The sequence below is a fragment of the Ambystoma mexicanum genome, chromosome 5p, assembly GCF_040938575.1.
Source record: "Ambystoma mexicanum isolate Mex_15411 chromosome 5p, UKY_AmexF1_1, whole genome shotgun sequence".
Classification (NCBI taxonomy): domain Eukaryota; kingdom Metazoa; phylum Chordata; class Amphibia; order Caudata; family Ambystomatidae; genus Ambystoma; species Ambystoma mexicanum.
The window spans coordinates 884,697,937-884,725,532 of record NC_090930.1 but is presented as its reverse complement, the minus strand read 5'-3'; the positions used below and the strand labels follow the sequence as shown (position 1 = coordinate 884,725,532).

Here is a 27,596-nt window from a genome sequence, read left to right as displayed (position 1 = left end):
GCAAGCCATGTGGAAGGAGTGTGGGGTACTTAAGCGTTTTCATCAGTTTATCATCCACAAACCAATGGCTTAGTTGAGAGGTATAAAACAACTCTCAAAAGCAAGATTGGGGCTCTGGAAGAAAGAACATCAAAGGAGAAAATTGGATCTCCTGTTGCCATGCCTACTCTTTGCCTACAGAGTGGTACCTCAAGAGGGGGTTGGGCTTCAGCCCCTTCTAGCATCTTTTTGGTCACCCAGTGAGGGGACCACTGGCCATAGTCAAGGAAGTATGGGAGCTCCCCACTCCTCATGTCACTACCAATGTGGTAGACTATCTGCTGGGTTTAAAGCAGAGGATGGTCCTCCTGATGGCTCATGCCAAGGATAAGTTGAAGGCTGGTTAGGCATTGGTCAAACATTGGTATGACCAGAAAGCTTCTCTTGTTCTCTTTTCCCCAGGTCAGGAAGTCCTGATCATGAATCCCTTAAGGCCTCAAGCCCTTCATGACAAATGGTCAGGCCCTTAAACAGTCGTGGAGCAGCTGGGTGAGGTTAACTATTCGAAGGACCTTAGAAAGCATGGGCAGGCCCCAAAAGTGTTTCACATAAATAGGCTGAAGGCTTTCATCCCTAGGGTTGAAATAGCTGCACTGATACTGGCTTCAGATATGGAAGAGGAGGAATCGGAACCTCTACCTGACCTGTTCCAGAATGGTCCTTCAGGTGGCCCCATTGAGGAGAGGGTGTCCAGGTGATCCCTCACCTGACTGCTGACCAACAAGGGGAAGTAAGATCTTTGCTGAGGCAGTTCTCCCCCTTGTTCTCACTGACTCCATGTTTGATACCTTGGACCTTGGTCCAAACACGAGACTGACACTGGAGATAGTGTACCTACCAAAAGTAGGGGATAGAGAATATAAGACAAGGTAAGATCCTACATAAAGGCTGAGGTCAACAAGATGTTGGATCTAGGAGTGATTGAGCCTTCCAGTAGTCCATGTCCAGCCCTGTGGTTTTAGGGCCAAAAGCTGGTACCTCTAAACTTAGGTTCTGTGTGGATTATAGGGCTTTGAATGCTGTCACAAAGACAGATGTTCACCCCTTACCTAGAACTGGTGAGCTGGTTGATACCTTGGGTGCCTCCAAGTACCTCAGCACATTTGACCTCACTGCTAGCAAGCGGCAAATAGCCTTAGCAGAGCATGTCAAGGAGAAGACAGCATTCTCAACTCCAGAAGGCCTTTACCAGTTCAGGGTAATGCCCTTTGGGTTGGGTTGAAAAATGTTCCTGCCACTTTCAGAGGCTTTTGAACCATGTTCTAAATGGGATGGATGATTTCTGCTTAGCATATCTGTATGATATAGCAGTCTTCAGTGCTACCTGGGAGGAACATGAAGAGCACCCTAGAATTGAGTTACAGGCACTTCAGAAGGCCCACTTAATAATAAAGGCCAGTAAGTACCAGATTGTTCAACGATCAGTGGTCTACCTTGGACATTAAGTAGGTGGAGGGAGAATTCCGCCTCTACCCAGTAAAGTACAAGCAGTACAAGACTGGCCTACCCCCACTACACAAACCCAAGTGAGAGCCTTATTAGGACTCACTGGGTACTACCGGAATTGTATGGCAGACTATGGCACCATAGCTGCCCCTCTGACTGCTCAACTACTCCAAACAAGTTTAAGAAGGTCTCTTGGTCTGAGGAGTGTGAGAAGGCCTTGAATGGCTTAAAGGACTCCCTGTGCCAGGCCCCGGTTCTCAGCGGCCATTACTACAAACATGCTTTTATTGTGCAGACAGATACCTCTGACATTGGGATAGGTGCTGTACTATCACAGATAGATGAGAAAGGCAAGGAACATCCAATTTAATTAATTAGTCGCCATCTTAAGGACAGAGAGCTCAAGTGGTCTACTGTGGAGAAATAACGTTTATCTGTTGTGTGGGCCCTAAGGAAGCTGAGGCCCTACCTCTATGGGACCCACTTCACTTTGCAGACTGACCATAAGCCCTTAACGTGGCTAATGAACATGAAGTGAGAATCCAAAGTTGCTCAGGTGGTCCATAAGCCTGCAAGGGTTTGACTTCACCATTGAGCACAGGCCAGGTGTCCAACATAGCAATGCTGATGAGTTGTCCAGAATGTTTAACGGACCTGAACATGAGGCCTATCCAGGGGTGGATTAGTTCCCCCTGTCCTTAGTCTTGGAGGGGCAAGTGTTTGGAAAGATTTCATTTATGTGCAATATTCCCTCCATTTATGGACCCACCAAATGTTTTGCTTTTATTTGGCTATCTTAACCTAACTTTTTCCAGGGCAGCCCAGCCTTCAACTGAACTCCCCTGCACTTTTGCTCACTTGTTATCGGGAAACTGACACGTCCTTCAGACTGACAGTACTGGGAAACTATGTTTCCCTTAGTCTTTCACTATGTTGCCATTTCTTGATAACTTTTTAACAGTGTACAATGTACCTTCCATTAACGTGCTCTGGGGTCCCTTTTTGTTTTATGGCCCTAGACACTCTCGAAGGATTTTTAGGTGATTGTACGAGTGTGCCTGGGACAAAATGGTAGCAACAATTACTTTTCATAATGTTTTACTTCTTTATACTGAGTTAAATCGTGTTTACGGTGTTTGGTTCAAAAGTCTTTTGTTCTGTCCCATGACCATTTTGTCCCTTGCCTTCACCCAGATCGAATAACCTAGGTTTTACTTATTTGGGCATGCAGCCTCTTCCGAAAACAAATCTCTTTTGCAGGCTTCTGCCTGTCACGTATGTGTGCCCAGGAAGTGGGCTGGGACTGTCTCGTCCCAATCCACACCACTGGTGCCAGGATGTCTCGAGTGGCTGAATGACTAAAACCATCATGGGCTATGATTGGTCCACGTCAGGGATGCCTGCAAGAGAGCAGATCTTCTAATGGAAGTCCTCTATTTTGGCGCAAAGCTGATCTTTGATAAGAGTAGGGGCTCTACAGCCATTTTCGGTCGATCATCTGTGTTCTCACCGAACTACTGGAGACAAGACTGCTAAACGAAGAAACAGACTTGTGAAACCGCCAGAGATGCTTTGGAAGGTTTTGGCACCCTGCGACCTCTGCTGTCCCGTTGAACCCCTGCTTTCTTCTTCGATTAAGAAGGCCTGTCAAGGCGCTTCGCCCCTTTGGAGTACTGGGAACACTACTCTCGGCACCCCCTGCTTACCCACCGAACGAGCCCCTTCCGAAGTGTTCCTGGGTCATCCAGCAAACTGTCCAGCTGTACCTCAGGGTAACCCGCAGCATTGCCGCTGTCTGGAGTGCAGACCCAAGACTTGGGGCATCACTTGTTTGTGGTCCTGTGCATTCTCCCGACGAAATTTGCAGGCCTAGCTCCTCTGGGTCCCAAATTAGGAGAGTGCGTAATGCTGCCCGCATCCACAATTCCTGTGTCACTACCTGGTGGTGACGGTAGTTATATATCCCCTGTTGTTCTGCTCTCCGGTGCTCTGAAGCCAGCTGCACCGGAATTCTCTTCATACCTCCTTCGGAAGCTAAGAAAAGGCAACTGTCCTGTCACATACGATCGTTCTCCACCGCAGCTGTTGAGAGCCGGAGCGCCTCGAAACTGCAGGACTCGAACGTACTAGCAACCTCGACTGAACTGACGAAGTTTGGTCCGGACTGTGCCGAGGGTCGGTGAGTACTTGCATCACTTACCGGTGGCCCCCTGGAACAACTGATCCCTTTTACGCACGAGTATCCCTTAAAGGTATTCAAAATTGGCTGGGTTAGCCTACGCTGCCTAGCCATTCTTGCCATTTGAACACTGCTTTGCCGCCAAGGGCATTGGCCTACTTAAATAGTGGGAACCAGTTCTTCATGGCCTCAAGCCCCTTCCTGACTCGCTACAGCCCTCCCAAGAAGATCTGCTTTTTGTTCATCTGCGCGATCGTGAATGTTAGGGAAGGAACTCTGAAAAATGATCTAATGCCATCTGTATGTTAACATAACCATCTCTTCACAGGTTGTAGTTGTATCTTATTACTAAATTGTATTAGGAAACGTAATGTATATATACTGTACAGTTTAAGGATTTGTCTGATAACTGTTTTTCTCATTGCTAAAGTTACTTGTGTCTATTTGGTCCGGCCGACAATAAATGTATAGATAGTCTTCATATACACTTGTCTAAGAGTAATTTGTGGTTTGTTGCTGTGAGTGCTCATTGTGGGCTTCTGATCACTCTGACCCTCCCTGAGACTTAGTCTTGATCACCTGCCAAGAAACCTAGATTGGTCTGGCTTGTCCAGTAGGTTCCCCTGTTTCACTAAACCGAGGGTGGCCTCCTAAACGTCTGCCCACCCGGTCAGAGTTTAGAAATCCATCCTAACAAACAGTATGAAAACATGTCCACATTGGAAACACCAAAATGTCAGTCTGCCTACATAATAACACTTATCATGCGTGCTTTATCAAAGATGCCCAATACAAAATGTCATACATCAATAGGGCCTTGTGTAAAATAATAAAAGTGTCTTTCCATCACGACACTTCTATTATTTTACACAGAGCTCACAATCAGGCCCTCATATACACATACACAGCATCCACACAAGCAGTCACGCACCCATACAGCCTCTCCCTCAATCATACACACGACACTCACCAAAACACTTCATTCACGCGAATAGAGTCATGCAAGCACACATTAAAAATACAATGGACCTTATTACGAGGTTGGCGGTAACCCTGTAACATTGAATCTGGCATCTGACTTCCCAGTGCTACCGGGACATTACAAATCCCGGTGGCAGGGGAAATCTGGCACCGGATTTTGTAATTCCCCATTTCCATGGAGCCCTATAGGACTCTATGGGAGTGAGGAGACGGAAGAGCCGGCACCATTCCTAACGGTGCCAGCACTTCCATGAAGATTCTGCTTACTGGGGCTGCTGCGCCCGGCAGGGTTAGACCTGTCAGGCGCAGCGGCCCTGGCAGGCAGACTCGTAGTGTGGCGGTCTGGTAACAAGGGTGCTGGTAACCTCACCGGCACCCTTGTTTCCGGACTGCCACACTCAAAATGAGGCCCAGTATCTCTATATCTCTCTCTCCCTCCCTCTCTCTCTCTCTCTCTATCACACACACACACACACACACGCACACACACACTACGCACACACACTACACACACGCACATACAAACAGAGACAACATTTTTAAATTTTAAACACTTTCCTGAAAGCAGGCCGCAGCGGTGATCTTCTCTAGAGGGCCCAGGCTTTCTCCATCTTCCTCCAACATCATTACCTTGTTGGAAGAGGGTCAGGAGACGTCCTTCACCCCTCCAGCATTCTGACCATGTCTCTGGCCTGAGACAGGCAGGTAGAGAGAGGGGTGAAGAGCCATTCAGGATGCCTCCAGGGCTGTTTTTAACAGCATCCCTGAGGTATCTTGAATGGCTGACATCACCCGTGGTATCCCAATGCCTTTCACAGATCTCTACATGAGTGAAGGCATGGGTGCTTTGTTTGCTGGTCTTCATCCATGTAAAGTGCTGTCTAGGGCATAAGGGACATCAACAGTCTTTGCCTTTGCAAAGAATATGAATGCTTTAGATTCTTTGCAAATGCGAATACTATATTTGCATTATTATGGAACAAGTCAAAATCACTCCATAATGCAACTGGATGTTTGCTACATTTACACTTAGCTGGGGAAGCCTCCAAGTTGGCCGAAACACACACACTTAGGTCTAAATCAGCCACAGACCATCCCATAATGTTGGCTGATATAGATTACCTGACGTTTTTCTCTTTGCTCAATTGTTCAGTTTTGAAATGTTGCTGTATCGCCTGCAATTTCATTTACATGTTTTACATACATAGGTTTGATAGCAGTGTCCAGATATAAAGGCTTGTACTAGGTTATCCCCCTCAGCGAGACACATAACAAGGGTTGTTGTATGGATTATGAGCTTTGTTTTTTCTTATTGGGTATATGTGGAAAACAGGGATTATTATACATCGGTGGTTAAAGGTAGACCAGTGAGGGTGGAGTGGGATATATTTGATACCTATACTGGTTTTTGTCATGCATAATGTAATATTTTTGTTTGCAAATATATATTTGCTAAAGATTATATGGTTTTTGGTTGGGTTTGGGCTTTCCCAATATGATACAGAAGGGCCGGGAGGATAGCTCAGGGGCAACGTGTTTTGTCTTGGAAGCAAGATAATGCATAGCAACACAGGTTTGAATCCCGATTTCGTGCTTAGAAACTGGTCGCCGGTATTAAGCTTGCTATAAAGGATAATAAACATCAGTTATTGTTATTGCCTTTTTAATGTTGGTACATGCTAGCTCAATGATGTTACTTGCAATGTTAGAGGCTTGAATAATATTGTTAAAAAAGTGCAAGGTAATACTGTAACTTAAGCACGACTCAGTTAACATAGTTATGCTACAGGAAACACATCTGTCAGTGCAAGGACATTCCAGGTTTTGACAGTACAGGGGCATGTCAAAATGAAACTCATCCTTTTCAACTCATTCACTGGGTTTTATAATGTTAGTACAGAATAAACTCAGATTCAATCCTCAGAAAGTTATGAAAGACCCTGAAGGTAGATATCTTATTGAGCTGGTAGACCTTTGGGGAATCTCACTGTTTCAATGAATGTGTATGCATCAAATGCTGATGATCCAGTATTTGTTGACTCCCTAACAGTTACATTACGCAGGTTTCTCGCTTCCAAAATTATCATGGGGGTGATTTTAATGCTAATTAAGATCTTACAAATTCAACATACTATGGTTTGTTTAGAGTTATATTCATTTTAGCACTTCAACACACAATGGTTTGCTTGGATTTGAAGTTCCTTTCCCCTTTTGGGTTCCAAATGTTTCAATTCGGTTTGTTAGCAAGGTTTTAATTCAGTTTGGTATTCAATATTTATTAGTCTTGTTTATGGTTAATTTTCGCTTTATCTGTAGTTTATCTGTAGTTCAATATTTATTTGTTTCACTTTAATTGAATGGCTCAATGTTTGGAGATCTTCGAAAACGTGTTTCTTGACACACTTGACCACTCTGATACAAAGAATTCCCATCTGTTTGGTAATTGACAATGTAAGGATCAGAGACTTTTGAAAATGTGCTAATCTGAAGCATGCGACCACTCCGATACAAAGTATTGCACATATAATAAAGTTCACACACGTGCGCACCGGGTTCCTCATTCACCAGAAACTGAAGAGTTTGTGCTGCTTGGTGCTCAAATAGCCTTCTGCTTTTGGTGTCAGGGCTCCAGCTCCTGCCCTTCAGACACTCCTGTGGTGGTCTTCCAACACAGGGGAACGAGCACTTCAATCAGAAAGGAAAGGGCAGCCTTCCCGCATGGCTCCCTTTACCTTTTTCGCTCTGCTCCAGAGAGTCCCCGCCCCAGTGCCACACTTCCAGGAACTGCCTCTCTCTGTGGTCCCCAGCTCTCCAGGGTTCTGTTCCAATAGGGTTCTCTGCTGCATGCACCAGCCTCCTTGCCCTTCTCCTGTCGCTCCTCTTTGCTGCTGAGTTGGGCTCCATTTATACACCTGCAGCCTCTTCACAGGCTGCAGGTGTGGATGACCAATCAGCCTTGTCTGACCAGAATTAAAGGGACATGCCTGACCTTCACTGCTCTTAGCAGGCATCTTCCTCGTCCCAGTACTAGAGTGGAAAAAGAGCATAGTCTTTGTTCCTCTTAGTTGCCTCTTCTTTGTCCCAGTACTGTCAAGTGTCAATTGTGGAGAAATGAGGGGAGCTGGCTTATAACAGCCCATGAAGGTTGGGGAAGGGCTGTGTTGGTTATCACTAGGGAAAGGGAGATATCATGTCTCGCCCAAGGGCACTGCACTCCCAGTTCCCAAGGACCCTCCACCCAGGTGAACCTACCTCGCTACTCCACCCCGAGGGACGGGATTCAATAGCGATGTCCTTTCCCTAGCCACCTGAGTAGAGGCCTCAGGTTTCTCACAGCACCCAGAAAAATGAGTATCTTGGATTATCTGTAGATGAACTCCTCCCTTACTGATTGGCACATTGAATCAGATGGGGTGATTTATAGAGATCAAGAATATTATGAGGATACGTGCGGAGCATTATTCCACCTTGTATAAATCCTCTCGCACTATTATACTTTAGACAGTCAATAAATATCTTGTGAGAGCGGACTTGGCCTACATAGTTGACTCTCAATGCGGCCCCTAAACATGCCCATAAAGGTTTCTGAAGTAGATGTGGCTATTACGGATCTGTCAGCAGGTAAGGTGCCCAGGCCAGATAGCATAACAGCAGAGTATCAGAAAGAGCATAGAAATTGTGTTACCCCAATAATTGTTGACATATATCACAAAGCCCTAAAAACTGGGGTGCTGCCTTCAAAAATGAGGGGGGCGACTAATATCCTTTCCCCAAAGCCCGAGAAGAATAAGCCTCAGTGTTACAACAACCAGATCAATCTGGGTTTGCTCCAAAGAGATCAAACCATTTCAGTCTTAGACTCGTATTTGTCTTTCTATCACAAACTGACTGTGAACTAGAAGACATGGCTATGTTTTTAAAAGTCTAGAAAGCTTTTAATTTGATGAACTGGAGATTTTATTTACGTTCCTTCAGCAAATGCGGTTCAGGGATATCTTTCTTTTCTTAGTTAAACATTTGTACATTCCTCTGTCGGCTAGATTGTTAATAAATTGAACTATGTCTTCAGCATTTGATTTGCATATGGGTACTCGCCAGGGCGACCGTTTATCCCTGCTCCTGCTTGCTCTGGCAGAGAAACCACTAGCTTGTATCTTTAGGGCCGAACATTTACACAGAGATCTACTGAAATGGGACCCATAGCATCCCTAAATGCCGTATGACAGCTCAGGCACATTGACCATATAGACACATGTGGCACCAGAAAGGGAAGCAATCCTACATCTCCACATCGTGACAGGCCCTCTGGTATTGGTGATGATTAGAGTTCTGGCACTACCCAGAGTATACCCACTCACTGAACAACACTGCCTCGCAATGGCTTAATACGAGAAGAAGGCATGGAGTCCTGAACCCGCAAGATTTACTAATGGCAAGGAGAGCAGTCCAGGTGTGTGGTGAGGGCTAAGGACTGTCCTAGAGATTGTGTTGTGCTAATGTTTAGGACCCCCTCTTTAGTTTATCGGTTTTTAGCAGATAATCAAATTTGCACAGGTGGAGCATCTGGGTGTAATTTCTGGCCAGCCCGGTGTAAGTGACCAAGTCCAATGAACCCACTTATGTGAAAAGCGTGAGATGGATGATCTTGATTGAGGACAACCCTGTTTGTTGATCCCGCTATTAGTAGGGTGTCTAAATAAGTGGGAAGGGGGGTTGAGGTGGGAAAGCAGCGCCCCAGTTTAGGTCTTATACCACAGGACACTCCAAGGAGGGAAAGTCTAACCAGAGAGGGGATGATGTGGAGGGCGTAGAAAGATCTAAGGGGAAATTTGGGGGGCACCTTAGGTGGGTCCAACGGGGCATAGTTTGGGTAAAGGCTATGTCCATTATCAGCTGGAACATTGTAGGGATAGCATTGTCTTGGGGATTTGGAGAGACAGATATAATTGCCTTTCAGGAAATAAGGTTTCCAGTTCCTGAGTTTTGCTTTCTTTTTTTTAAAACTTTTATTTTTGCTCACAGAGGCATATAGCATACACAAACATCAGCAGTAGAAACAAATTTGGTACATGTATAGATGAATTCCAGAGCATAAAGGCAAGAGTAGAGCAACAGCAGTCGAATAACAACATATCACAGAGCACCAAGTTACCCTGAGTTTTGCTTTCTATCTGGGTCCCGCAAGGCCATCAGAAAGGCCACCCAAGGAAGGACTATTTGTTTGGGTATACCAGAGGCTGGCAATGGCTGTTGAGAAAGTTGATCATGGGTCATCTTCAATAGTATGCCTTTGTCTTAATGGTAGCAGAGAGACGGGGCTTGGTGATTCTAAATATTTATAACGAGGGCCAGGGGAAGTTAAGTCTTTATGAGATCCGGTGAGGACCTCCCATGATCATTGTGGATTTTAATGGACACATGCATCACAATGTGACAATGGGCCTCATTACGACCCTGGCGCTAAACCATGGTGCTATTAGCACCATGGTCCATGCCGGGGTCCGCCATGGTGAATGGCGGAATTACTGCCCCATTCCAAGGTTGGCGGGGTGGTAATTCCCCATTCACCATGGGCCCTTCCCCATTCCCATTTTTGCCTCATAGGGCTCAATGGGAATTGCGGCACCGTACTTAGCACCAAGGTCCCTTTGCGGCACCCTACTTTAACGTCTGCTAAAGGCAGGCGTTAAGGTCAGGTCCTGCAAAGGGAACTCGTAATCAGGCGTTAAGGGTTTAACGGCGCCGACACCTTTTACGGCACAGGTAAACCTTTAACGCCAGGGTCGTAATGAGGCCCAATCACTTATTTATTCAGCAGGATCTAGTTAGAGGAGGGGTTTCATGTATGTACTACTTCCTTTGTGTTCATACTACAAAGTGCAGTATGATGGGCCTCGAGATGACGTTGTGGGTGTTCACCTATGATGTGCAAGCCCTTAATGGCAGGTCATAAAAAAATAGTTTGGCTACAGTTACATTTAACGGTCATCAGAGCAAGTCTCTAATAGATTATGTTTTCTTCGAGGTTAAATAATGGGCCATGATCCAAACATTTTAAACTGACTCTAAAGTGGAAAGTGATCATGACCCTCTTTTTTACTTTTTTATTTTTTACTGAATATCCCTCTGACAAGGAATATAGAGGAGAGATGAGCAGTACCAACAGAGTATTCAAATGGCCTAGGCTTAAGTCGGAGATCAGTCTCTCCATCCTACATAATCCTCCTGGAATGGGGGAAGAGGGCAAATTGTCTACGAGAACATTGTAAGAAGTACTGGCAGTGAAAGCTTGGGTGAAAAGATACCTGGCAGGAGAGTATACCAGGAGACCATCCTTAAGAAATTGTATGAAAGAGACATTTATAATATTCTTAAGGACTTGAGGAACCATTGTTGGGAAAATACACGTTTGCCATCCTTAAAAGATTGCTGTGTAAAATAGACACTTTGTTATTCTTCAAAAGGGCCCTTTTTGCCACCCTGAAGAAAGTGTTATATGGAAGAGACATTTCTACCATTTTTGAGGAATCATTATTTGAAAAGGCCCTTTTTTCCACCCTGAAGAAAATGTTATGTGGAAGAGACATTTCTACCATTTTTGAGGAATCATTATTTGAAAAGGCCCCTTATCCATCCTTAAGAAAGTGTTATGTGGAAGCGACATTTCTGCTACTCTGAAAGAATCATTATTTGGAAAGACCTTTTTGCCATCCTACCTGAAATAGTCCAGGGGAAGAGAGCCACCTCCTGGATTCAAGGACTGTTTGTGGATTTTTCATATTTGATTTGTATACACTTTTTTCTGACTCAAAAATCTTACACCTTTAATTGTTCATTTTTAGTTTGAGGGTCAGATACATTATGGACACAATGGGCCTCATTACAACCTTGCTGCTAAGTGCACCAACTTTACCACCATGGTGTAAACTCCGTTTACACCATGGTGGATGGCGGATTTACCGCCCCATTCCAAGGTGAGTGGGGCGGTAAATCCCCATTTCCCATTTTCCCTTCCCCATTCCCATTTTTGCCCCATAGGGCATAATGGAAGTGGGGCAGGCGCTAATTACGCCGCCGTAAATTACGGCGGCGTAATTAGCACCATGGCAGGTTAGCGCCATGGATTTTAACGCCTGCTAAAAGCAGGCGTTAAAATCAGAATCAGGCGTTAAGGGTTAACGGTGGCGTTAACCCTTAACGCCTGAGTTGTAATGAGGCCCAATGACCGTTTGCATAATTGTGATGGCGAGACACAGACTGATCTTTAGTTTTAGTTTCCTAGGCAGGGAAACTCTCTTTAGAATAGGGACAGAAAGGCCTGTATTCAACCCCTTTATTTTAATAAAGTTGTCTTATGTTGAAAACATTACACATTTGTGTCCGCCTCTGATTTCTGACCCCTCACACCTATCAATGGCCATTCTCAGTGGGGGGACATCCTCAGATGTTCTACCAGTTCAAAAGTTTTTAAGTCACTGAAACTGCAGGAGCGAGTGGTTTTAACAGATCACTGAGAAAACATTGCTCACAAACCTCCATCTTTCAGTGAACTGGACCTATGTGTCTGTTTTGTGGGATTCATGGACATGTCCTGTGGCGGTTCCACAAACTACAGGGTTCTTCTCCCAATTCCATATGTACTCCCCATATGATGATGTTATGATATGCTACCACATAGTTTTAGGGTCACTAGGGTTCAGCATATATACAAGGATGGAGATGGGTTAGAGAGCCCGGGGGATCCACAATATATCTCCCCCGGGGCATGCAACAGGGAGCAGGTGGTGTCCACTGGATCACTGCAGTCCCATCAACAAGCCGCAAGGATTGGGCTTCGTCGCATATCTTCCCCCTTTAGAAGAGCACATCCTTGTGTTTTCCAAGGGGTGGCAACTTAGAAAATTGGTGTATCTGAAAGGACCATTCTCAATAGTTACTGGTGAAAGCATTGGGTTGCTATGCCAAAAACCATCTCATTACACAGGATACATGGATTGGTCTCCTTATTTCTGGAAAGCAGTGTTAGAGAGACATGGCCCGTAAGTAGTTGAATTTGTCTGCCATCAGCGAGTATTGCTCTTAACATTGATTTGCAATATGTCTTGACATTTTTACAGAAGAAGACTCTGCATGGCAAGAAAGTCAAGACATGTATATTGCAAATCAAAGTTTGCTAAATGGTAACATACAAGAAGATATCATGGGTGCTAAAACCTGAAAAAATTGAGTATGTGAAGCCACCCTTGATTACTTCTTTGTCTCGTCCAACCTCTTAGACCAAGTAATGCCCTTGAAAGTAGTGCCAATTCGGGCCAGCGATCTGGAACCAATCATCCTCTATTGTGCAATACACAATAAAAGCTTGACAAAAATTTGGCCTCACCAGATTGAAGTAGATCAGGCCCTTACTCGAGTCCGGTTAGCTCTAAAACACCCAAAACAACTCTCTGAGAAACTCCACCTCTGGTTAGAAAACCAGAAAACGAGCACAAACTACATACAAGTGCTAGCTGGGCCCAACACACCAACGAAAAAAGGTGTCAAGCATTACCCCACCGCAAAATATAGTGTTGATGAATCATAGATTGAACTAAAGCACATTATGTGCAAAGATGTGAAAGATCTTCGGCTTGCCTTTTTGGTAGTGAGAAGCGCCCTTATCAAGAAAGGGAATCAGAAGTACCGAAACTGGGTAAAAGCTCACAAATATGATTCCAAGGAAATGATGCAAACAATGGGAGTAAGGAACAACAGAACTATTTGGCAATTACTGAATGGGAACAACACTAATGTATGTAATCTGTTATCGAATGTCACCCCTGAACAGATCTGCGCACAACACTTCACAGCTTTATATAATACCCAAGCAGAGAAATTGATAGTGCAAATCCTGTTGAATATTTCCTCGCCATGGAATCTTGATCTTGACGCAGAAGAAATTAATGCTATCATAAAAAAAGTGAGTACATTCAGAGCCGTGGGCTGACTAATGCTATCCTAAGAGCTGTGCCTGAAGAACAGGCCCTAATCAGCTACAAACTATTCCAAAGAATTGTCTTGCAGTGTTATGTACGGAGCTCCTGGAAAAAAATCATCATCATACCAATATTTAAAAAAGGAGACAGTATGAACCCTGACAACTATAGGCCAATTGCATTGTTGGACGTTTTAAGCAAGATCTTTGCATCAGTACTACTCAAACGCTTAACGGAATGGGTCACCAGAATTGGGGCCCTGGATAACAGACAAACTGGCTTCGTCAAAGGCGTGGGGTGCAGTTGAATCTATTTTTTTTGAATTTACTGAAATTGAAAAGTCTGTGAGAGGACTTCAAAATCTACATGGCATTCACTGCCCTCAAAAGTGCTTTTGATAGCATAGAGAGAGAACATCTTACATCAAAGTTAATAGCCGGATGCCCGCTACACCTCTTAAATGCAACGAAAGCTTTATATACCGGCACATCAATGCACATCAGATTAAATCACAATGGCCTACTGACCAAATCCATCAAAACTACAAAGGGTTTTAAGCAAGGATGCCCTCTCGCAGCTTTTCTGTTTAACTTTTTTATTGCATATATTCGACATATTATGGACCCTGCACCCTCATGCTCACCTAAAATAAACAACCAAATGATTGGGTGGTTGTTCTATGCCGATCATTTGATGGTTCTGGATCGACTACCTCGCGGACTGAAACAAAAACTGGTAATCATCCAGAAATAGGTTTACCAAAATGGACTGCGCACAAACCCCAAAAAATCGGAAGTACTAATTCTGGAAAAAAGAAGCACATGGAAAAGCAAAAACCTTGCTTGGCTCCTAAATAATCATTGTTTGCACCCAGTCTGTACAATCAAGTATCTGGGTATCATCATCAGTGCAAACGCAAATGAAGTTCCATGGAAAGAACACCTGGCCAGAAAGGTCACCCAGCTATCAGCACAAGCCAAACTTACAGGAAGCAAATTTGGAAAGTTTTCACTTCTGCCTATCGTACGCTTCTATAACCAGAAAGTTGTTCCTACTCTGACATATGGAGTGGAGGCATGTCTTAGTCTTCCTTGGGACACGTGGGATCAACTGGAAGGTACATTTTGGCGGTCGGTGTTGCATTTGCTGAACGCTGTTCCTGTAGCTGTCATCCGCCATGAGGTTGATCTCCTTTCCTTATATGCAAGAGTTAAATGGAACACGTTACAACTCGTTAACAAAATTAAACCTCCCTGTCACCCGCAATTTTCTATCTTACTATCTGAATCTGGAAGCTACCCAGATTGTCCACTAGACATCTGGTCCCAAAAAATGCCTTCAAATTCGAACTGATCTCGGAACATCAAAAGAGACCCTGGCAAACAATCCATGCTACGTAAAGAAAATAGTCTGGACTCAGGACTGGCAAGAGACAGAAACAAAGAGAGGTCTCTTGAAGACTCACAAAGATCTTGCTAGGTTCCCATAACGACACTCCAGCTTACTTGACAAGGTTTCCAAGTGTCAAAAATCAACAATTGTTTGAGATTCCCCTTGAACATTCTTCACAATAACACCACTTTCCACAGATATGGTGTAACCGCGCACCCAAAATGCAGACTCTGAAGTTCACAGGAGAGGTCGTTTAAACATTTGATCTTGTTTCACCCAAAACCTAGAAGTCTAAGAACCTTGTATCTAAGTAACCATTTATTGGCGCTATTTGGTTTTGATGCTGGAGCTTGGTGGGAGGCACTTTATGCAGGGGAGAGGCCCATGGTCATATACGCTAACACAATTTTTGGAAATTGTTTGGAGAAACTGTTGTTGGTTTAAATGAAGTAGGAACATATCTCGTAAAGTTTTGTAAAATGGTATAAAGTTTGTGGAAAAACTCTAAACCTTAAATAAAAAAATAACAAGTTTAAAGCACCCACATACCAGAACAATTTACTAAAAATGCATGCCTAAGTTTGATATACACTATATTGACACCTGCCTATTGTGTTCCGACAGCTGAAGTGGTCTGGTCCTCACAAAAAAACAACATAAATGAATTATATAAATAAATAGTACAATAAAGTATGTATTTGATAGTTTCTTGTAAGTGTCTTATATTTTTGTTGTGTCAAGAAAATTCATAAGCGTATACCTGATGTTGGATTTTTACAAAATCAACTATGCCAACCTCACTTTATTATACTGCGTGTTACCATAAATGGCAATACTAAAGCATACTGTATATTCCTCATAAACCTCACGTGTTCTTTTCATCCCTTTTCTTATACAATCATCGGAGGTACCAGGTACATTAGTTTGTCAATGTTACATGTTTACTCAATTCTACACTATTTCTCAAATGATTACTGATCTGCATGTGTATGTTTTGAAATTGTTTTGTTACTTTTAAACATTGCTTCCCATTTTGGGCTGTCTCCAAATCCCATCACAAGATGGGTAATTGAACTCAGGGGGCATTTCACAAAACAATTGTGACAAATGTATCTGCCTTCACGATTTATGAAATATGTATTATAAACAGGGCATGTAAACATTACTTTGGTTCTAAAGATTTACCTACATCATTAAGGGCATTAGTTAAGTCATGGGGTGTTTCATTCAGCTTTGCCATCTGAAGTGCCTCACGCATAAAGGCTACAGTATTACACTTAAGAACCCTTAGGTCATCATTATGCAAAAATGGCAGACACTACTGCCCTTTAAACATGCCCTGTTGGTGTCAGGCAAAGTCTGTCAACGGCAGGGAATCAATGCAGGGAGGAGCCTCCTCCGGCAATGCCACCAAAATGAAAGTAGGAGGAGGGGAAAGTGCATGATGCTAAGAACCAAACAAATGATGCCAAGCCCCACTGCGTTGTATCACAAACTGGGATTACAAAACTGGCAGAGTTTGATCACTAACCATCCAGAAATAGACCTGTGTCGGGGGGCACTGTTGCACCAAAGCAAGATGGCCGCCTAAGCGTAACGCTCCGGACTGGTAGAGCAACTGATCCTGACTTTTCCCCCTATAACGCTGCCTAACCCTACAGCGCTACCTGCGATCCTTCAGGAGCCTCCCTCCCTCATCTCTAGGAAGTTGTGACGCTGAACGCGCCCTGGGTGCCTGACTACGCCTCTCGCCCTTGCCTGCGGCTGCGGCTTCCCGCTCTCCCCGCCCCGCGGCTCCTGTGACCGCGGCTCGCCCATCCACCTGAGGGCACGGCGCTGCGGGCCGCTGTGGGGGAGGGGCGCCGAGCCCGCGAGACGCACCAGACCGCCGTGACCGACGGGGCTGCTCCCCCGCACACCTCACCATCCCTCAGAGGACTGCCTTGGCCCGCTGGCCCCTCCGCTCCGGGCCGCGGCCCCCCCTGCATCGGCGGCATTTGTGGACCTGTGCCCCGGTGCCACGTCCCACTGGGCCGTGACTGAACGCCCGGCTTCTGCTTCGCTTCACCTCCCTCCCCCCACCACTCCTCTACACGAACAACAGCACTGGAATACGGCAAGGTAGAGTGCGTGGGGGGGAGTGTGTGCCTGGCTCCTGCGGCCCCCTGCGGTCGCACCATCTCCCGCCCGGGGGCCGGCGGCCCACCATCCCTTCCTCCCGCTATTGCAGCGGCTACTCTGCTGCTCTGAGGTGCGTGGGCTGGCACTATTACGAAGCTTGCACCGGTGCTGCACCCCCCCGCCCGGGGTCCTTCGGCCGCCAGTCTGGCCCCTGCCTACCCATACGGCACCATTGTTCCCCCTGGATGCCGGCTGGGGGTCCCTAACCTTAACAACTGCTGGACCCTAATCCTGAACTGAGTGTCCCTCTGCAGGATACCCTGCCTTTGCCTCCATTCCTGTGCTACTGAAGATTGACTCTCCTCACCTTCTGGACTGTACTAACGCGTGCCTGGGCCCAATTGGGGGACCGTACCGGCCACAGTGACATTTACCGCCTAGTTGCGCTCCCCAGTGCGCTCAGTCCCACACTGGCAGCCCACCAGTGACCCCCTGCTGAACACCTTTTTTTTTCCGCCTGCTTCAGGAACACTGGCTTGCCACCTCCCTACGGCGATGCAGCTACATTAAGCCACTTACTACTTAAGCTACTACCTGTGGGCCCACTCGCTACCCCACGCCTGCACTAGCTGTGCGCATGCCCCGCACCCTATGACCTAGGGGTGGAGACCTGCGTTGATATCTGGACTGCCTTCTCATGGCTCCCCCGCAGAGGTTGAGTGCTTCACCTTGAGCTCTGCTGTGCCGTCTCACGAACCACCCTTTTGCCAGCAACCTGTGCTTCATCTTCCTGCACATCACCGGTTTGATGATCCGGGGTCAACATGACGCCAGGACTCCCCCCCTACGCCCCTGGGCTTGCCGCCTGACTCTGTGTTCTTTGGAGGAGCCCCCCTGGCACTGCCTCCAGCGTCTCTACCCGCTGTCCTCGCCTTATCCCCCCCCGGACACTCGGTGGGGTGGTGATTGGGGGCCTGCCCATTACAACCAAATAGGGCCCCGGACACGTCCTGCCGCCATGACCAAGGGTGCTGGGGCTAGCAAGAAGCAAAGCTCACTAAATATGTTTGCCAAGACGCCCTCCAAGCCGCTGATTGACCCTCCTGAGGACTCGCAGGCCGCCCCAGTGTCCTCAACCCCCGATGACTCGCAGAAAATGCTGGAGTATATGCGCGAGGGATTCAGTACGCTACACACTAAATTAGGCGATATGAACGGGTCCATTTCGTCCATAAAGGCTCATATTGAAAGAACAGACAGTAGAGTTGCTGAGATCGAGACAAGGGTTGGCACCGCGGAGGATGACCTAGGTTCCTTGCGTGCCGCTGTGACCACCTGAACCAGCCCGGTCTCGTTGGTCGAAAAGAAAAATGACGACCTTGAATCCCGCTCCAGGCGGAATAACCTCTGCATCGTCGGCATACCAGAGGACAACATCAGGGAGCCCATGGAGGATTACGTGGAGCGCACCCTTCTAACACTCCTAGATAACCCCAAGCTTTCGGCACAATTTGCAGTGGAAAGAGCTCACCGTTCATTGACCGCGAGGCCCAGGCCGGGTGCCCCGCCCCGTCCCGTCATAGCAAGAATCCTATATTTCTGTGACCGAGATGCTCTGCTCCGGGCGGCCAGGGCCAAGGGGGAGCTACATCTAGGGGCGGCGAGAATACACCTGTACCCGGATTACTCTGTGGCTGTGCAACAAGAGCGTAAGACCTTCCTTGCGGTGAAAAAGAGACTCTGTGACTTAGGAGTCAAGTACTCCATGCTCTTCCCTGCTAAACTGAGGATCGAACACTCCAACCAAACATACTTCTTCACCATCCCAGAAGAGGCTTCGAAATTTATAGACAAACACATTCCTGGATGATCTAAACAGTGCCGATATTGGTTTCATGTGCATCAATGGTTGCTCCGCACCTAAGCCACTTGTGGGACCGCCACGGCGCTTCCCCCCCACGATGGCCACCTTCTCACCGTAGTTTATTTGTTGTTAATGTTGAAAATGTTGCTCCATTACTCCTATGCGTAGGTGACTTCCACACCACGCTTATTATGCTTTAAAAAAGTCTTGACAGCCTCCAAGGGCGCCGCATGCACCGCGCCAAAGCACGTTAGAAATGTAGACACTCGATCGCATACATCCAGAGTATACATCTTTAATTTTCCAGAAATCCACTTTTACTCATTCCACCGTTACCCCCCCAAATATGGATAATACTACCCTGACCTTTATGAGCTGGAACATCAGGGGATTAGGCAACTACAAAAAGTTTGCGACTGATTCAGCTCCATGCCGAACGTCACGGGGTAATGATCCTATGCTTACAGGAAACCCACGCTCGCTCGGAGCAATGTGAACGGTTCGCTAAGCAGTGGGGTTCCCAGAGGTATTATACTAACTATTCCACCCAGAGCCGTGGCACCCTCACTCTAATACATAAAAGTCTGAAGTTCACTTGTCACCATTCCCATGTAGATCCACTTGGAAGGTTTGTGCTGGTTACTGGTATATTACAGCATCAGGAGACCCTGACTTCTACCTCCACCTGGTCACTCTACTTGAGAGCTAACCCCTGATTCCTATCTTATGGGGCGGGGACTTCAACACAATACTTGATATCAACCAGGATAGGTCGGGTTCTAGGCCTCGGCAACTGTCTAGGGCTGCATATACTATCCTGACCTCGCTCCCCCGGCTGGCACTGGTGGACGCCTGGCGTCTGATGTATCCCGAAGACCGACATACTCCTTTTATTCCTCAATGCATGACTCCCACTCCAGAATAGATAGATGGCTAACTACAGACATACTGATCAGATGTATATCTCACCTGGCCATTCTCCCCAGGACACTATCGGACCATTCACCGGTACTTATCTCCTTAAACTGTGGATTGGACGTCAACAGAACCAGACAGTGGAGGATGAGTCCCTATGCACTTCTTGACCAGGTTTTCGCCTCTGAGCTCAAATCCTCCATCGAGGAATATTTTGAGATTAACACAAATTCTGTCTCAACAAAAGCTGTACTCTGGGAATCCTTCAAAGCACACACAAGAGGGGTCGCCATCTCCAAGAGCAGTGGCATCCTAAGGGGCATCCGTGCCGACATTGCTACCAGTGAATCAGCCCTGGCAATCTATGAATCCCAATACGCTGCAGATGACTCCCCGGCCACGTTAGCTGCGCTGGGATCAGAGCTGCACAGATTCTGAGACCTCGCTGAGCGCGAGGTTACATTTCTAGACTCCCCTCGATCAGCGAGGGAATACAGCGAGGGAGAGCGGCCTGGCCGGATGCTGGCTAGACTGCTGCGCTGGGAATTCAGTGCGCCCAATATACCAGCCATTACTAGACCGGATGGCACACTCGCCACCTTCCCCCAAGACATCAATTCTGAGTTTCTCTCGTTCTACACCTCCCTGTATTCGGAGGTTGACGGGTCCCAGATTTCCGAAATCGACTCCTACTTAGAGAACCTTCCTCTATCAGTCCTATCAGGCGACGCTAGCGGCTTCCTTGAGAGGCCCTTCACCCTAGAGGAAATTGTAGAGGCCATCGAGTCACTGGCATCCGGGAAGTCCCCCGGCCCGGATGGACCCCTGATGGACTTCTATAAACTATACAAGTCCCAACTAGCGCCGCACCTCCTGACACTATGGGAAGAATCGTGCGACAAGGGCATACTTCCACCGTCCCTCCGGGAGGCACTGATTACAGTGCTCCTTAAACCTGGTAAAACCCCTACGCAGTGCAGTTCATACCGACCGCTCTTGCTGATTAATAGCGATATTAAAATATTTGCCAAACTGCTCGCCAACCGCTTAGCCCCTTACATGTCCCACATTATCCACCCAGACCAGGCCGGTTTCGTCCCCGGTAGATCCACTTCCCTAAATCTAAGGAGGCTCTTTAATGTAATCAGCAGAATCGACCCAGCCACGCAGGCAGTCGCTGCTACACTGGACATGCAGAAGGCATTTGACTCTGTCTCGTGGAAATACCTGTGGCGGGTTCTCGAGAAATGCAAATGTGGCCCCAACTTCCGTTCCTGGATAAAGCTCCTCTATACCGCTCCGTCGGCCAGAGTTCGCATGGAAGACAGATGCTCTTCCCCCTTCCAGATATCTAGAGGTACGCGCCAGGATGCCCCTTCTCCCCACTCATTTTTGCCATAGCCATGGAGCCCTTTGCTGATATGATTCAGCAATCACACTCGCACAGTGGCTTGCGCACATCCGGCCAAGCCGACATAGTCTCTTTCTACGCTGACGATGCCCTGCTGTATGTTCGCTCCCCTGAAATCAACCTTGCCCCTATACTGGCAGATGTGGCCCGGTTTCGGGACATATCCGGTTTGAAGGTGAACTGCTCCAAGTCTACATTGTTTCCACTCACAGACTCGACACAACCCCCCCCCCGATTTACATGGATTCAACTGGTCTTCATCTAGCTTCACCTACCTGGGTGTGGTGGTCTCCCGGCACACGTCACAGCTACGTGACGACAACTACCAGAGTTACTTAACTAACCTGAGGGCCAAAACCTCCAGCTGGACCAAACTTCCCCTATCACTAGCAGGCAGAATCGGAATACTCAAAATGATTGTATTACCTCAATTACTGTACCGATTTACCAATCTGCCTCTGTGGTCTGGGGATACTTTTTTCCAGACACTCCGCGGCATATGTAACACCTTCCTCTGGCACTCTGGGGTCGTCTGCCTCAAATTATCCACACTGACCGCCCCTAAGGCACTGGGCGGATTCAGCGCACCCGATTTCATCAGATAGTGGGTGGTGGCCCAATCACAGTTTGCTGCATACTGGTTCAATACCATTGATCCTCCCCCACATGTTTGCCTCGAGAAACTAACGGTCTGTGACCGAGTGATCGGATCCCTGGTCCTCAAACCAAACCCCCCTGACCCAAACTCTGCGAACTCTGTAGCCAGTACATCCTTGGCTTTGACCAAACTCTGGTCCATGGTCGGCACACCCCACCCATTTCACTGGGATCTGCCATTGTGGAACTTCTTCCCTGATGTCCCACACATTCCACATTCAGTGGTCACTCGCTGGGCCGATGCCGGCTTTCTGACGCTACACGATGCCTTTGAACAAGGAAGCTTCATCGAATGGTCTGATCTCCCTTCCTCACTCAGGCGCCAACCCTCGGTGTGGCTCCAATACTCTTCACTCCGCGAACATCTCAAGTCCAGATATCCAGACTTCCCCGCCCTGCCCCCTGACGAACCTATCGTGGCAGAGCTCTGCTCCTTTCTCTCCTTCAGTGGCAAGGTCTTGAAACTTTACTCCTTATTACAGACTAGAGCGGCCCCTCATTTCACCAAGCTGAGGCGCAGATGGGAGGAGGACCTTGGTTCTGAGATCACCGATGAACGGTGGTCTCGGATGTGTGCTCGGACCCACGATATGTCCTACAACACCAAATTTAAACTCATCCAGTTCAAAATCCTACACAGGTACCATCATACACCTATGAGACTCCATCGCATGTTCTGCGCCACCCCTCCATCCTGCCCCAGGTGTGGCGCGGATCAAGCCTCCTATATACATATGTTATGGCTCTGTCCCCGGCGGAGCCAATTCTGGCTAGACATTTGCTCCACACTGTCAGACATTCTAGAACACCCGATCACTCCCACCCCACTGCACTGCTTGTTCCATGACCTTCCTCATCTACCCCGAGATTCTAAGAAACTGGCAGGTCTCTGCATGCTATTGGCGGTCCGCTGCATATTACTTTGTTGGCTCCGCCCTAGAGCGCCTACCTATACACAATGGCTCAGATCGGTCACGTGGGCTCATGACACTGAGCAGTCCTGGAACGCGATGCAGCATTCACACTCTAGGCCAAGGGACATCTGGTCGAGATTCCGAGAATATATGTCTGCCATGGCCTCACCATCAACTCCCCCCCCTACTTCCCCGGGAGGCTCCCCATAGATGTTGACCCGCTTGGTGCATGTAGAAATACTTTGTATGTTGCCTTTTATCACTATGCTTTGCTCTGCTGAATGTGTACTGTTTATTATCCACATTGCTCGCCCTTAATGCTGGTGCCATGTGGCTCCCTCTGTTCTTTGTTGTGCTGTCAAGTCAAATAAAAAAAAAAATTTTAAAAAAAGAAATAGACCTGTCTCTACTGTATTTGTAGGGATCCTAGGGGACCCGTCAAACGTCTGGGAAGGGGGCAACAAAGGCCCTCTCCAAAGCCTTCATATTGTACTTAATTCTGCAGCATGCACTGAGACTTTAAAATAGGATCACTATAGCATATAGACAGACTCAAGACATTTCATTAGATAGTAAGGAGGCACAACAACACACAAGTAAATGTGTCAAGGGTCTCACTGGTATATTGGTTGTCTTTGGGATATACAGAAATTACAAAGTGTTTTAGGTGTATCTGTTAGCGAATAATGTTGTGTAAGAATAATACAATAGATACTTCTGTTTTTGTTTGCGGCAAGGAGAAGCTGAACCGTGGCTTTACTGCAGGCTTTTCAGGATTCAAAGATGAGATACTTCATAAAGAGGAATGCATTTTTGGAATTGTCTAAATTAATAAACACTGCTGTACTCTATCTTATTTCCCACATAACTGTCACATCATATGGCTCATATTATATCTACAATATTTAAATAATGCCAGCAATCACAAGATTTTCATTTTGAAATAAGTTTTCAAGCACTTACAATTCGGCGATTGTGTTTGAAAGCAGTATGCATGTAGAATCAAAATGTTCTTCACCCGTTAACATTTCAGAAATTGAAACTGTGTGATAAAAACGATATTGTTATAATTGAAACATTTGTGTAAACCTATAAAATAACAAGGTCACAATACTTGCATTCAGAAACAGTCACTAATACAGCAAGTCCTTACCATCTGGTATTTGCAAGTTTGGCATGCGTTTCACCCCTTCATGCTTTACAGGTTGCGCCCCATCATGCTTTACAGGTTGCGACACATCATGCTTTACAGTATCTTCCACTTCATGTTTTACAGGTTTTTCCCCTTCAGGCTTTACAGGTAGCACCCCTTCATGCTTCATAGGTAGAGCCCCTTCATGCTTCATAGCTTCCACCCCTTCATGCTTTACATCACCCTGCGGGGTATAACAACAGAGAAAACAAATATTATACATTTTAAATCCAAGCAATAAGATAAGTAATTAAGCACACAGCTATGTAAATGACATACGTAAAGTTAGAGCTAACCTTAAATAGTTAAATAGTAGCAATTAAGGAATAATCAATTACCCGTTATAGTGAAAACTGATCAAATTCTATGGCAAGACTAGAGGCGAGCATTGTGCTTCAACTTCATTTATTCTACTCTCCAGCAGATTGAACAAAACACATATAATAGCATTGAAATAATGTCTTCCTGACACCTTCCTTCCTTTGAAACTACAAGTCCCACTGTCCTAGTAGTTCCTGTTGCCCAGTCCAGCTATGACACTCTTCCTGCCCCTGGACTCCTCCTCTTCTTTTACTGCTCTTCAGCAGATAAGTACCTGTCTTTCATCTCTTTGTGGTTAGAGCATGCTTGGAAGGTTTTGGCAGAGTTAATGATTGTTGGGTATGCATTTTATAGCACAGCGTTTATATGAGCATGATAAATATGTCTATATGTACATAGAATATGAGTACTTACAATTAGTCAGAATACAGGAAGTTCGCTTCACAGGGGGAGAAGCGTGTACCGAGCTAGCCAGTATTTAGGCAGTACAAGTTTTTCTGCAACGTTTTAACTTCGGCGGCACTCGTAGTATGCGAATTGAGGAAGAGCAGCATAGAGGCGAGCGAGCCCCATGCCTCATTGTAAGCATGCCCCGGGGCTCACCCGACCTCGTAGCAGCAGACAGACAGGCCGCCACCCTCGCTGAGGCAGAGGGACAGGCCTCCACCCTCGCAGAGGCACGTAACGCTCAGGCCCCCTCCTTTGGGAAGGTGGAGCCAGAGCACGACACAGCGCTGTGTATAAGCTTACAAGCTCGTTACTGAGACTACGCCGAAATAATCCTACACGGATACCATAGGGCACGAGAAGCCCTAGCAGCTTCTTTACACGCTGCACAGCAGTTCAGCTGATTATAGTGAAGCGAAAGCGGTAGACTAAGCCGTATGATAGAGAGGAGTGCCTCTCAGCAGATTGGGCCCCAGACGATCTGACAAGAGGTTAGAATGCCTAAAATAAAATAAATAAAAGGGAATTACATATATATATTGCAGTGGAGAAGGGAGAATTGATACCTCCTGCAAGACAATGCTTAGAGCAATCCGGATCAACGCAGCAGTGGGCGTGCAGAGACACCTGATAAGGTACCAGGCACACAGCACGCAGAAACATGTCTGAATTTGAGTGGAGTGAGGAGGAGCAGCCCCTAGACCTCGTTGCCGGTTTTAAGGAAGTGCTGGGGAGTTCATTGACAGATGCAGTGGCATAAGGGGTGCACCCCCTACAAGAAAGGCTGGAAACTCTGGAAAGCATGCTGAGCCAACCCCGAGAGGGCACCAGAGATAGCGATAGCATGCCCACAGGACCCTGAAAGGCAGGGATGAAGAGGAGTAATGAGACTCGGAAGAGAAAAGCCTCTTCTGACCCCCCGGGTTGACCATACAGGGTGAAAGAGAAGACCCCAGAGGCTGTCGACGCCTTTTCTAAGCTGAAGGAAGCCTTCATGTGTAGGCCGACGGTGACAAGCCTCACGATCCCCACCCCACGGGATGACAATATGGGCGATGAAGACCAAGGCTCGGAAGAAGAGCCAGCAGAGGGCGAACTATCTTCCCACTGAGGAAGAATGGGTGAGACCCAGTGGAGGCAAGAGAGCCCGCAAAGAAAAACACCTGGTCGAGGAACCAGAAGAGATGACAGATATGTTCGACTCTGAGAGTATCAGGAACCCTAGATCATTGGACTGGCAGCCTTCCCCCAGAGTGACACAGTATATGAGCATCAGACTAAGGAAGGCCTTAGACAAAGAAGTGAGGCAGCGCCTTCGAGCAGAGTGTCCTCGGCCTGACCTCCGGGGGAAAGTGGCGGAGATTCCAGAATTGGGCCCTAAGATGCTGACCTTCATCTCGAAGACCAGTAAGGATGTTCGCTGGAGAAAGCACAAGCTTCAATCAAGAAGATTTTTCCCGGTAGAGTTTTTGCCGGGACCGGCCATTATCGGGGTCGTGCAGCTGGTCATTTTCAAGGAAGAAGACCACAGAACCCCAGGGCACAGTACTGGGAGAATAAACAGCAGGACTCCTTCTTCCCCATCATAGGAAGATTTCTGAGAGGATGCAGTGGAAGAAGAGCCGGCAGAGGACAGAGCTTTACACCAGGTGAGAGCAACACAATACCCACCAGTGGGGGGCAGAACCAGTTTTTTCTGGTACAAATGGCATGCGCTTTCTGTAACGCTTACCTGACTCTGCGGGGACACCACTCTTAGAATGTAACTTTCTTCTCTGAGTGCGTTGTTCTAACCCTTAGTTTTTATTTCTCAAAACCTTAAGCTCCAATAGACTAGAAATCTATGAGGAAACACAAGAACATAGATAAATGTAACTTTCCCAAAGGTAACTTGCACTAACTAATCTCCCTATCTATCTTCCTTTTCAATCTCTCTACTCTTACCTTTGATTAGTATATTGTGGGCTATCCATCCTGCTTCTGCGCAGGGGCGCTTGTCCTGAAGATGGAAGGGGTGGCTATTAGGATGGTACTGTAGAAGGGTGATTGGAGGGAAGGCAAAAGGGCATGGGAAGGAACCAAATAGCCACAGTATAAAACCACCTATCACACTGGAGTGACTCCCAAACCCTTGGACTGGATTGAAACAGGACCCTGAGGTGATGAGCGCTAATGACAATAAAACCTGAGGAGCACGGTAACAGGGTTTCAAAATGGAATGCCACAGAATATCCTAATGACGTTGTCCAAATATAAACAATGACTAAATGAACGGAGAGAATTATTTTACTATTGCGAGTTCAATGAAGAGGCACAAGTTAAAAGTACTTCACAGAGAAAACATAGCAACAGGAAAACCTGAGGCAAGCGTTTGCGTGTCACTAGTGACAGACTCCTCACACACGTTTTGAGTGCCGGAGCCCCGACACTCGACACCTGACTGGAACTGTTCAAGCGCAATGCGCACTATCCACCACAATAAATATACCAGAAACGATACCGGCGGAAGGCGCGAGCACAGCTGAGCGTTGCCGCTAACTTACTTCAATTAGAAAGATTCGCCCCCCAAAAGTGAACGAACACCAAAGCCAAGGAGCATAAGGGGGCAAGGTAAGAATGCTAGGAATAACGGAAGCAGGGAACAGGAACTATGAAAGAACGGGGTTCTGAGGAGAATCTTGACAGGATCCGCGGTAAGCGTCCTCTGTAAACAAACAGACGCGAAGCGCGGAACGCTAAGGG

At 46.7% G+C, this 27,596-nt stretch overlaps 1 protein-coding gene across 1 annotated transcript in view; it reads right to left on the bottom strand.

The window, feature by feature from the left end:
- Positions 1–27,596, bottom strand: part of LOC138481266 (fibrous sheath-interacting protein 2-like) — a 2,966,522-nt gene that overhangs the window by 1,490,510 nt on the left and 1,448,416 nt on the right. The window contains exons 14-15 of the mRNA XM_069613320.1: positions 24,048–24,270; positions 23,858–23,936 (exon numbers count right to left, since the gene is read on the bottom strand). Coding sequence (XP_069469421.1) covers positions 23,858–23,936; positions 24,048–24,270 — 302 coding nt within the window. The remainder of the gene's footprint in view (positions 1–23,857; positions 23,937–24,047; positions 24,271–27,596) is intronic.